Raw genomic sequence first — 13,093 nt, forward strand, 5'->3', positions numbered from 1 at the left:
CCAGAACTCTATCACATTTTTCCCTGGAAAGATATTAATGAAAACCAGCAAATGCAATGACTTGGCTCTGTCTATATATTAGGAATAGTACAAAAACTAACTAAAAGTATAATCTTGCCTTTGTAGCAAAGAGAATATAGGGGGTATAAATATACAAATTTCAGGTTAAAGAGGGAAAGATGCTAGTAGAATATTTAATGGACTCTAAAAAACTACTGAAGGATTTAACCAGGAGAAAAGATGAGTATATTTAGCCAAAGACTCTCTAGCTCAAGGGCAAACCAGAAAGACACAGGACCATGTTCCTGATGCAATTCAGAGGGATTAAAACACCTGAAGAAGGTATAACTTCCAGGGTGTGTTATTTTAACAAAGATAATTAAAGTAGTATGTCATACTGTTACAGTAAGACAACAATGGCTTTAGAATCCCTAGGAGTATTTTTGGGCATGCTCTCATATCTGTCATGGTACCCCTCAGGATTCTGGGAAATTGTTTTTAACCTGAAGTGTGATCTTGAGATAGCTGCTCAGTCGCCTGAGGCAGTTGAACAGTGGATTCAAGCACAGGGAAGAGTGCTAAAACATGAAACATTCTTTCAAGTATTCCTGAGACTCCAGCCTTGGGGCTGTAACCACATTCCCTTCAATTCTCAAAGCATGTTGGATCCAAGCAGTGCAGCCCAAAACTTCCGTATGGTGAGCAATCAACTGGAGAGGGTAACCAGATCCCCAACAAACTACTCAGATTCTCATTTTTAATCTTCATAATTCCAGTTCATATCATATCAGGACAAAAGAGTCTTTCACAAAATGCTAACCTCAAATCCCTTTTGATGAAATACAAAAACAGTGATAATCCAGAAAGGGGATTATTCAGTGATAGCAAAGGATCTCTCTCATCACTTGAAACTACTACTTTCTATTTATGATAATATTCTGATGTTACAGCTCAACTCCAAACCTGCATTAGCAGTACATACAAGAAGCATTACTAAGCAGCTAGGGATTAAGAAACAGTAAATATAAGGATGCTCACACACCTCAGTGAAAGCACATCTACCAATTCCACACCGAGTTCATTGGCACCTGCAGCCTTCAAATAGCCATAAACCTGCAACAATAAATCCTCTAAGCCAGAGTTACTTGGGAGTTTATGAACATCAGTTCTGCTTCCTAAAATATTTATTTTAATAATGCTGAAAAATATTCAGATTTTTTGAAATTTGTTGCACAAAATTTATATTATCTGGGGACATGATCTTATAAATTAGTGCACACTGACCTAGACTGGGCACAGACCCAGAAGCTCTGTCTCTCCTCAGGTAGCTGGGTGGGAAGACACTTGAGGCCAGGCCAGAGTCCTGCAAGTTGTGTTACAGCAGCCCTGTGTCCCAGCAGCTCTGTGTGGGTTCTCATATGAACCTGAATGAATCTTTGTAGACATAACTTTTAAAAAATTCTCTCAGAGCTATGAATATAGATGGAGTTGGTATTTCGCACATGTCAACTTTTGACCAATGTAACCTATCTAAAAGTTAATATAGTATTTTTTTTAATATCCATTACAGACTTTTACAGTCTGGAGTACTAATAGTTTATTTACTCTCCTTCTAGTGTAATTGATAATAATAATAAATAATTAATAATTTACATTACTTTAAAATAATGTTTCCTTTCCCAGGTAGGTGGAATTTTGCAGAATAAATACTAACCTGGATTTAAATTGAAGAATGAGATTTACAAATACCTGCATTCAAACTATCTGTGAATACAAAGAAGTGATTAAAGAAATTCTTGGTAACTTCAGCCAGATCAGAGACTTAGGTCAATACTGACAACTTTTAACCATCTTGGATGACTCTTGTAGACAGTTCCACAACACCAATTTGCTTTCTACAGAGGACAGTGGATATTGCCTTTCCACTTTCAGATGCTCTTCGGGATGGACACAGCTAGCTACTAAACCCACTACCAAGTTAATAATTTCAATATTACCTTTGTGAATTGACTGCAGAAGCAAATTATTTGTTTAAAATATCAATCTTTGAATGTGAAATATTTAGTTTATATTTTTTTCCAGAATAAACATTTACAAACAAACAAACAAACAAACAACCCCCCCCAAAACCAAAAAAAAAAAAAAAAAAAAAAACCACCAACACCGTCCCCCAGAATTCCAAACACAAACCAATGACTACCTGAACTAATGTCAAGTTCAGAGAAGACAAAGAACTCCCTTGTTCATAGAACTTCTAATTTCTTCTCCTAATCAATGAAGATTTTATTCTTTTCCTCCAGTAAGGATTTTGACCAAGTCCTACATTCAATTCAAACCATGTTGCTCACATAACACATAGCAAGTCACAAAGATATGCAGCAAGTGTTTAATCTTCAGTGGAAAATCTAGTGGTTAACCATGCAAACAAATTATTTAACTTTTTGCTCAGGAATCATTGCATTTCCAACTCCAGAGTGGTTAACATCTGCGTGTCATTTCAGGAACACATAGTTATGGTCAGGACATCCAGAGTCTGTATCCCCTAAAGCAAAGTGGAAGTTAAGGTTCTAAGGCACTTGACTCAACCAGACCATTACATTTTCCTTCCCCTGTAAATGATCTGAGGTAATTTCGACAACCAGAGCTGGAAAATTTATCTTCAGCTAAATGATTCATGAGTGTACAGAATGTTTAAATTCAGCAAAAGACTGAAAGTAGCAAAATGGAAATTGAAAAAAATCATTGAAGAAATGCAACCACTGGAAAAAAAAAAAGCCTAGCATGAGATGTCTTTAAAGAGGTATCATGCATAGGGACAAAGACCAAAAGCAATTTTCCCCTCTGTTTGTGAGAACAGCAATAGTATTTCCAGTGACTTTTATTAAAAAGACAACTGAATTGCTCATAGTCTTTTCAATTAGGAAGATACAGACAAAGAAAGATCCTGTAAGACAGAAAAGATCACAAAGATGCATGCAAAAGCAGAATAAATCCCATAGGACAGGAATAATAATAGAATATGGAAAATACAACCTGTTTGCAGCAAATTAGGATGGCATATCTAGGCACAAATGGCATGCAGTAACTTAAAAACTCATCAGAAAATGCTTCACAGTGGAAAAGATGAAATGCATTGTGGAATAATCCATCTTTGGATGTAAGTGTTATTCATGCTTTTAAATACTAGGGCAGTGGAGCATTTCTTTAAAAATTGAATATTGTAATGTCTTACATGGCAGAAAACACTTCTAGCAACTTCCCTTATGCTCAATATAAAAAGAACAGAAGATATATCAAAGATAATTTACTTCTGTGTTTGCAGAGGCACAGCAAATTAAAGGAAGGTTTGAAGTGCAAGAGGCTCTGGAAAAGCTGGTAATGACACACAGCCTGTAACTGCCTTTGTACAACTCCTCTGCTACAGTCACTATTTCAGTAGCTCTGGGTCAGTGATAGATTACTTTATCCAAGAAGTCTTCTCCCCTCTTGTGGAACTTCTCTGAAGCTGTAAACAGGGTGGTCCACATGGCCCAAGAAAGGCATGACAGGATCTTCTCTCACATAATTTCTAATAATTCTGCATACTTCAGGAGCAAAATCCTCCTCTTAAATCTACAGGCTACTTTTCCTATAGCTATGATCATAAACTGAACTTTGCTGTGCACTGAAAATCAAAGTGAATTATCCCAACCTGCGAGAGTAGGTCTGTTTGAAAATTCTTCACAGAAGTTAGTACCAAGGAATCTGCAGTTGAGTATTTCTTCCTCATCTAGACATTTTATTTTGTTAAATTTCAAAATAAAAATGCAGTTATAAAATACCACAACAGATGATAAATTGGAAAATGGCATCATACAGTTATTAAAAAAAAAAAACGAAAGGAGACAAAACTTGGCATGATTTATACTTAAAAAGGAGGTTACTACAAAGACATTCTGTAGTGTTCAATGGTGTTCTGTGGTGGCATAGAGATTTCAACGAATCAGTAGATTTCCTCAAAAAAGGATGCACACCATTATTAATCTCATGGACAGAATCTGACAACATACTATTTACAAGCAGGACCAAATTGCTAATGCTACAAATTTCAAAGGTATTTTCAAAACTTACACATCCACATTCCACTGAAATATGAGCGTGTAGTTCAAATTAAGTTTTTGAACATCTCTCACTATGAGTTTCCTAATCCCAAAGCACATTATAATTCCTTTTTCTAAATAGGCTTTGTTATTAGATCACCTTTCTCATAGAGCTCTTCCATCGCTCTCCAGGTTTCAGCTCGGACCTCTCGATTGCTTTTACCTGGAACTTGTGCATCAGGCCAGTGAATCAAATAAAGATCTAAAAAAGAAACACAACCAGACTGCTTGTTAAAGTGTCCAGAAAATAAATAATCAAACCACATGAGACAGCGTTTTCCCTCCAGTGGCCCCTAACACATTATCATCATAATAGTTCCAGTCACTACTCAGTGATCATTACGGGATGTATCCAGTTAGCTGTGATAAATTAATTCTATAACATCACATTAACAGCTAAGGGTAGCAGAACTTGCACGTGTTCCCAATGCTTAGGTCACTGTAATCAGAATTTCATGGTCACATATGCACTTAATAAACTTTCCACACATAACAAGCCCTATTTAAATCAAAAGGATTTTGGTCACTGGAATTATGAGTGGACTACTACTTATTAAGTGCTGAAAGTCTTCCATTTCACAGAAGAGAAATATATTTGACAGTTCTGCAGACATTTTATACAACCTCAGCAGTGGGTCTGTCTTTTTCCCTTCTAAAGAATACTTCCACTTCTGAATTTCTGTTGGAAACTATAGCACATTCTTTATGCAGATTTTTTTGTCTAAGTTTTTTGCCTAAGTTTCATGTGAGCCTTTGTGATTTTTTAAAAGAAATTTAAAAAAAAATAATATTTTAAGGGACCAAAATTATGCTTTATTACATTTTTTTTAATGTTAACACAATTTCAAACACAATTAAGATTTACTGTTGATGAAATTATCATAGAATCATAGAACCTTTTCCTAACATCCAATCTAAATCTTCCCAGACACTGCTCCATGCCATCCCTTGGGTCACTGGTCACCAGAGAAGGGACCAGTGCTGTCCCTCCACTGCCCCTCGTGAGGAGGCTCTTTGGGTGCTGTCTTCCTGCAGGAGAAGACTGTGCTTTGATTGAAAAAGGAAGCACTTCCAACTTACACTGAGAAATGTACATGTACTGGACTCAGTTCCATATCAGACTTAAATTAAAAAAAAATGACAGATCTGTAACTCCTTTACAAGTTTGTAGACACTGCTAGACATTCTGAAGGAGAAATGTAGAGATACTTGGAAAACAATTACATTTCTATTCAAATTCTAACTGCAGATTAAACAGGTAACTGCAGGTATCCCAGTCAAACAGGTTTTGGCTTTTGCTGCATATATTAGTCTGATGAAAAACAAGAAAAAAAATCAGATGACTGAGATGTGTACCATTTTCTTTGTGCTTTATAATATTCATTTTCTGGCAGTTCAAATAGAGTTAAGAAATAAAAAAAACTGACGTGTTTTCAATGAGAAGAGTGTTTTGTTCTTTGGATACATCAATCCATTCATTTACAGCACTTCTTTGTGAAAATACAGACTCTCTGCTTTGAGAATCATGAAAAAAAGGGGGAAAAAAGAAGAAAAATACTTTTATTCACAATTTAAAGACTACACTAACAATTACTGTATCAGTGGGGTGGTATATTAGTTTTCTCCCTCTAAAAATACAAATTCAACCTTGATTTAAGATGAAAATGTACCATGAAATTTGTTATAATATACTGGCTCCAATTTGGGTACATCATTGCAACAAGTGCTTTACTTACCTTAAAAATCTAATTAGAACACCATAGAATTATGTACAGTAAAATCCATCAGAGATGTAGCAAGGAAAACATTCTTTTGGATGTGTCAAAAAATCCACAAGCTACATTTGCACTTCCTGATATCAATAATCCACTTAAATAAAATTTTAAACTCTTAGACTTTTAAAATACAATAGCTCAGACAAACCAATAATCACTCATATATAATCATCTGCAGAGTCTTCTATCACATTTAATGAGAAAGTTACTTGCTCTTTGCCCTTTTATCCATAAAATCCACTTCCAATTCCACATGCAGTCTTCTTGATCATCAATCTATCAATAATTACTTCTTTACTAATTTCTCTGAGAAATGAAGTTGGACTTATTAAAAGTAAATACCAATACATGGTATTGTAATAAATATCAACTCTGTGACTTTTAACAGAAAACTAGTATTGGGATATTGATTAAAGCATTTGGTGAAGTTATGTTCAAAACTCAGGACTACTCACATTCTGTTGTCAATAAAATTTCCACTGATTTATATTAGACATAAACCCAAAGGATTAGCATTGGGAATTGCTAATATTAAGTATTAATTTTGCTCCAAAATTATATATGCTACTGGGGCTACTGACTGCATAGAGACTGACATGTTTGTATTTAAACTTTTCTGCTTGTATAAAGCAGAAAAACTTACACCAGGTGTATGTTACTGGGATCTGATGCCTACCTGCCAGAAAAATGGAAGAATTATACATTTTTAATTGCTGCTTGCTATGTTCTCCAAACCAGACTAATAAGAGCTGCTTAACTATGCAAAAAAAAAGTCATTTAGCAAAAATAATCAAACTTCAGCAGAATTTCACCACCAGTTACTTCTCCAAAAGCCCGACTGTTCAGTTAGACACCACAGTTTGGAAATGCTCACAGAAATAGTTACATCATGGATTTCCACAGACACAGATGCATTGTACTCTGCTCAGGAAACTGAAACAGTCTCCAAAGAAAGACTTTTAAGAGATCTGATAACCAAAAGATCTCTGGCCTTGGACATCCAAAAAAATGCAACACATCCCCCTTTCTCTGTATTAATGTCTGAGGCCTCTGATGCAAACAAGATTAGCTGTTGCCCTTTATTTTAGAAAGGTTTTGTTACCAGGTACACCATCACTATATCATCCCATTATGTTTCTTTTAATTTAGGCTCTTTCATTGAAATAAAAATGACTTCACATTCCAAAATATTGGCATTTAGGGCTAGAAAGCATCTCCTGGATCACCAAGTACAGTCTTCCTGACTGCAAGAAGTGTTCATGAACCATGTGGGGCAAAGGTGCCTTATCTCATAGACAAAGAGTAGAACAGTCCTTCTGCCAGTCATGTGTGAAGCACCCAGCACAGCCAGGACCTTACTTCTACTGCAGCTGTTAGAAAACTTTCCATCATACCTGCAGGCCAATAGAAACAACAAGCACCTCACAAACCATGGTCTGAGATTTCATCTTTACTTGTACACACATTCACACCCTACACCCACACACACATTTTCTTTTGCTTAAAATATTTTCCCTCCTGGGGTACTGTGAGAAACAAACACTCTTAAATTCCTTTTGGAGGCAAGAAATTATCTTTAAATCATTGACTGAAATAGCTTAAAGTTCTAGTAATCAAGAAATATATAATTTTATCACTGGAGGTTTTTAAAAACAGACTACATTTTTAATGAGAATGAGGTTGTGCCTTGTAGCATGGGAAAGATTAATCAATATCTTGAGATGCCTTCCAACAATGTATTTTTAAAAAATAATCTTAAATCAAAAAATCCATCTTGATTCACAGTATCAGGATGCACTTGAGAAAGAAGGAAAAAAACCTCCAAACATTCACAGTCTGGTTTCATATTTAACAGCTTTTTAAAACATCCTTTGCACACAGTCAGGCTGTAATGGTGCAGCAGTGAGCGGAGGCCTGAAGGTCATTAAATGTCAATGCACAGCAGTGCAGGAGAACTAAAACTAATACTTGAGTTGCATTCACACAGACATTTAAAATATAATGGCTTATTGCGTCTTAGTGGTTGCAGCACCTACAATCAACACACTTCCTCTTAACTGAAAAATACAGGGCCATTGTACACATTTAAAAGTCAACATGATGTTTTTCTGGAAATAAAAGTTTGCAATTCTATGTGAAATCCCTAATACAATATTTTTAAAAAAAGTTAAATTTGTCTAAAACAAACCTAGTAGTATGATAAACAAGCCCAGCCTTCTTTCAAGCCTAAAAGCAGAAGTATATTCTGCAATGTTTCCCAGCTGTCTTAATGCTGGGAATCCTATTTCCTTGCTTTTCTCAACAGCCACTTAATATTGATATGATGTATTTTTCTTTCTCACTCAATCCTTTTTGTTTTGTGTTTCCTTCTATTGAACAAGGATCAATGTGAAACAATCTACAAAGTGTTTTGAAGCAATACAGAGTCTGAATTATGATAATACACTAATTTCATGTGGTTCATCTATTACAGTGAAGCTGCTGATAGAGCATTTGTCCAGCTCCAGCTGGGGATTTGTGACAGGCCAGATTTGCCTTAATGGGACAAACTCAGAACAGTCAAAAGGAAAATAAAATTGTTTATGAATTCAGTAACCCACAAATCAGCATTCAAGAAGTTACTTTAGAGGTTGGATCTAAATCCCAAGGAATGTATTCTGCTACTGCCAAACCTGTACAATCTGCTGCCATTCCATGTTGGTTTACTGTTACTGCTAGTTGAGGATCACATTTAGAAAATGCAAGGAGCAGAGTATCTGTTACAACCACTGCCCACAAATAATACAAATTTCCACCATGTCATGGATATATAATCTACCAGTTTAAAAAAAAAGCCTGGAACTCTGCTCTCCTAGTACCACTTGTCTGAAAAGTGTTCATTGAAAACGCTCATAACAAGTATTTTACATGGAATATTTTACATTTTCCCTTAAAAAGCCATGACTGCTTTCAACAGCTCACATTCCATTTACTGATAATGCAAAGATTTATTAATTCCTGTTAGATTATTCCTCAGGTTTCTAATTCAGTCTTTATGGATGGACTGGGTAACTCCTAAGGACCCTCCAGAAAATGAACATGAGCAAAGACCTTAGCTGCACATGCAGCTGCCAGGGCTCCTCTAGCTTTTTCTTTTTGCACACTTCTGAATTACTAACTTTGCCTCCAACATAAAGATCTAACATCACAGATATATTATTTAGGATCTTTCAGTTTTGTTTATAAACTATGTATCTTTATAGAACGTGTGAACCCCCACATACTTGGTTAATACCAGAATGAAATCAGGGAATTCTGATTTATTCTGTTCACCACTGATTTAGGTCACCATAGCAGACTAAGTGGCTCAGGAACAGTTTATGAATTTTTGAGACATCTCCACATCAGTGGAAGAAAGGTGAAGAAGGAGGGAAGATACCTGAAGGTATTAAAGAACCAAAACAAAAATATAAAAAATGAGGAAAAATCTAGTATGGAGACTAATTATGCAGGCAGCTGTAACATTCCTAAATTGATCTTAGTAATATGTGCACAAGAAGTTTCAGCTTTGAACACATCTGACAAACAAGTTCTGTTTATGCTGTTCCAAGGATTCAGTCACATAGTGACAGCATTAGAACATTTCTTCCTCTCAGATATTCTTTTTCTTCTTTTAGAGATTTCTGCTTAGCAGAAACTCAGTATTTGTGTGAACATCTACTCCAATCTACTACCTGAGAAAAAAGAACAACTTACAGTACTAGAAGGAATCACTGCAAATGACTTCTTGGAAGTGAGTCAAGTTTTCCTCTCATCAACATTCAGCACCAGTGCCAGAGCAAGCAGAAGAAAAAAGAAAGCAAACAAAATATAACAAGCAGAAAACAGAGAGGAGGAATAATGTTATTTCTCAGTTTAAAGGAGAAAATCAGGGCTCGAAACTTTGTTTATTAAAGTCTCATTGCAGTGACTGCATTTGCACAGGACAAACAAAAAGGAATTTTCATTCATTTTGTATTATTCTGTACCTGTGGAGGAAGTTAAGGGATACATTTCCAGAATGAATGGAGCCAAAGATGTGCATGTAAGTATCTCAGTCTTTAACAGATACAGGTTTTTCCCTCTTCACCTTGTAAAATACTCATGCAAAAAAAGGCAGTGAGTACAACACACAGCTGCCATTAATATTATACATTATTAATTCAGCAAAATTCACTTCCTCATTGAAGTCTGTTTATTGCTAAAATATGCAAATATCATGTTTATTTACAGGTACCTCCACTCCTATGACCTGTTGTAATTGGCATCATTACTGCAACTCTGCCTGTCTAGTAAGGGAGTAACAATATCACATCTTTGACAACAAATAGTTTATGATCAGGGTAAATTTACAAATGCTGTGTTAGTTAAGCTTTAATTTTAGTTTTCTAAATTCTTGTAGATACTTCTAACATTTTCTCCAAAAAATATTCCATCAAACAGACTAAACCAAAGGCAGTATTCAGAATTTTAAAAAGTTAAAAGGCCTACAAAGTAAGTTTTAGAAAGGTAAGTTTAGAAAGTAAGTTTTTTCCTTGAGAAAAAGAAAACAGATCACAGAAGAAACCAGGCATCTCTGTCACCCTGTTGCCAATATATTATTGTAAAGTTTATGGATCCTTGTTTCGTAGGTTTTGGGTGATTTTATCAAAATATAAAAAGCTGATGTAGTTTTTCCTCAAGTAATTTAACAATAAAAAATACCTTTACAAAACATGTGCAACAAGAAAAAGCTCTGTACTCCTAATTGTACACATGTGAACTTCCTAGAGAATAAACAGAACAAGAAACCTGCAAATGTGTAAATAAAGGCAGAATTTGGTTTCTGTGACCCATCTGTACTACACAAATTTTTTTCAGAATTCATTAATCTTTGCAAATATTCCCATGGAAAGCACAACAAATGAGCTATATGAGAAGATTCATACCAAGATATTCAACACCAAGTCTTTCACATGACTCCAAGCAGGCCTTTTTTGTGTTTTCATAGCCATAATCACTGTGCCACAGTTTGGTAGTTATCCAGAGGTGCTCTCGCTTCACACCACTCTCTCTGATGGCCCTTTGGAGGAGGGATTCACAGCCATATCTCTTTGCTGTGTCAATATGCCGAATGCCACATTTCTGCAGGGCATGGACCACTGCGCCATGGGAATAGCCACCCTGGTGGGAAGTACCTAAACACACAAAAGCAGAAGTGAATTGTCAGCAGTGAGTTATGGGGGGCATATTTTATCATTGTTTTCAATTTTTCCTATTTTTTTTTAATATATTGTCACAAAACCTTCTTATTTAATTTTCATTTCCTCACAGTAAAGAAATGGGAACTGACTGATCTTTAGGCTTGGAAAATACATGAAGTAGGAGAAGTTGGTGCTTATCAAAAGCAACTCCATCAAAATCAAATACCAACAGCATTTAACTGTAAAGAAGTGAGTCAAGGAGCTAGGCTGAAAATCATCAAAGAGAAAATATTTTTCCATTTTTATGGAAAAATTAGTATATGTCTCTTAATTTTCATACAGAAGCATAACATTTACAGATTAAAATACTTTTAAAAAAGGAAAAACCTGAAGAACTTTCAAAACCATTTACTTCACAGAAAGCATATCCTGAAACCTTTACTCTGTTGAACTCCTGGTAGCTTGAAATCATTATTGCATTGTACAATCCCAGGCTAGGCCACAGTGCACGTGCCAGTCACATAATGTCACATTCAGCAGTAACCAAAACAATGGAATCCTACAAAAGAGTTACAGAATGGGCATGCAGGGAGTTTCAGTAACAAAATCCTGTTACTGTCCTTGTGTGGGGATTCACTGGATCTGTATTTTTCATGTCAAGGGGACGGAAGGAGGAGGAGACTCAGCAGGAAAAGCAACCACCAGGAGGACTTCAGATAAAGAACTGGTTGAGAGCAAGGAGGATGATGTTTCTACTTACCCTTTCCTGTTAGTTGCTTTTCCTGCCATGAGCCCCTCACCCATTCACCCTCACTCCACACACTTCCCACAAACAGTATTTTCTACAGTTTGTTGGAGGAAATGCTCAGTCAGTTCCCAAAGTCACCTCCTTCCAAGCTGATGATTAGTACTTAAAGGCTCTCATGCTGTAAACAACAGGCAGCACGAAATGGCTCCGTCACTGACTTGAGACATGATCCTGCACGGTCCTGAACAGCAACAGGGCTTCAGCCACTGCTAAATCTACATAAATGAATAAAGGACTCCAGGTTAAAGAATTATTTAAAGCGAAATTTGTACCTGCTCTTACCCTTCTCTTTCCACCCCAAACACTACCTGCACATTATGGAAGTACTCCTGCAAATGGCCACCCACTGAAAGCACCACAGGTGCTCCTCCGCAGAGCCGCCAACCTCAACCGGGCAGCAACGCCCAGAGGAGGCTGCAGGACGTTCTCACGTGCTTTTAACAACCAGCATCTATGAGGAGAACTTAGAAAAGTCTGATTTGCATGGAAGGCAAACCAAGTTTTCCTAAATGCTTATCATTTTTGCTCATTCCTGATCTTAGAAGGAAAGCCAGTGCGTCTTGCTCAACGCTCAAAGTCATTTAAACGAAGATATAATATGGTCTGATCTCCCACCCATACACATCAGGATCATGACATCCTGCTAAACAAAAAAGGACAATTTCCACTTTACATTTGAGGCCAACAAAATGTGGAGTCAGGAACAAAACTCTTGACTTATCTTCATGGATTTTAAAGTGATGAAACTATAATACTACATTCCTACGATTTCGACACACATTCATACGTAATTTAATTTCCAAACATAAACAAAGTTTCAATGTTCTAGAAGACAAAACTTTAAGTATTTTTTTTCATAGCCACTAATTGTGATTACTAATTGGCTTAATTTATGACCAAACTACAAATAAATGTCTCTACAACTTGTTTTACATCAAAATAACTTCAGCTAAGTCAATTTGATTTTCAAAATAGCTATTTCAAAATCCTCATGAATGTTTCAGAATTTTAGATGACTGTAATGCTACTACATTACACTTATAAGAATATATATGAAATTTTACATTATTGAAGTCCTAAAGGAATTTTATTACAGAATTATATAACTAGCACAGAAAAACTACTATACTTCTTCACAACAAACCCTTCATTTTTAATATGCTGGTACTG

At 35.9% G+C, this 13,093-nt stretch overlaps 1 protein-coding gene across 1 annotated transcript in view; it reads right to left on the minus strand.

The window, feature by feature from the left end:
- LOC128811411 (uncharacterized oxidoreductase YtbE-like) overlaps positions 1 to 10,838 on the minus strand; it is a 32,957-nt gene extending 22,119 nt beyond the window's left edge. The window contains exons 1-2 of the mRNA XM_053985033.1: positions 9,650 to 10,838; positions 4,240 to 4,341 (exon numbers count right to left, since the gene is read on the minus strand). Coding sequence (XP_053841008.1) covers positions 4,240 to 4,261 — 22 coding nt within the window. The 5' untranslated portion in view covers positions 4,262 to 4,341; positions 9,650 to 10,838. The remainder of the gene's footprint in view (positions 1 to 4,239; positions 4,342 to 9,649) is intronic.
- Between the last annotated feature and the right edge of the window lie 2,255 nt (positions 10,839 to 13,093).

Source organism: Vidua macroura, chromosome 9 (assembly GCF_024509145.1).
Source record: "Vidua macroura isolate BioBank_ID:100142 chromosome 9, ASM2450914v1, whole genome shotgun sequence".
Taxonomy (NCBI): Eukaryota; Metazoa; Chordata; class Aves; order Passeriformes; family Viduidae; genus Vidua; species Vidua macroura.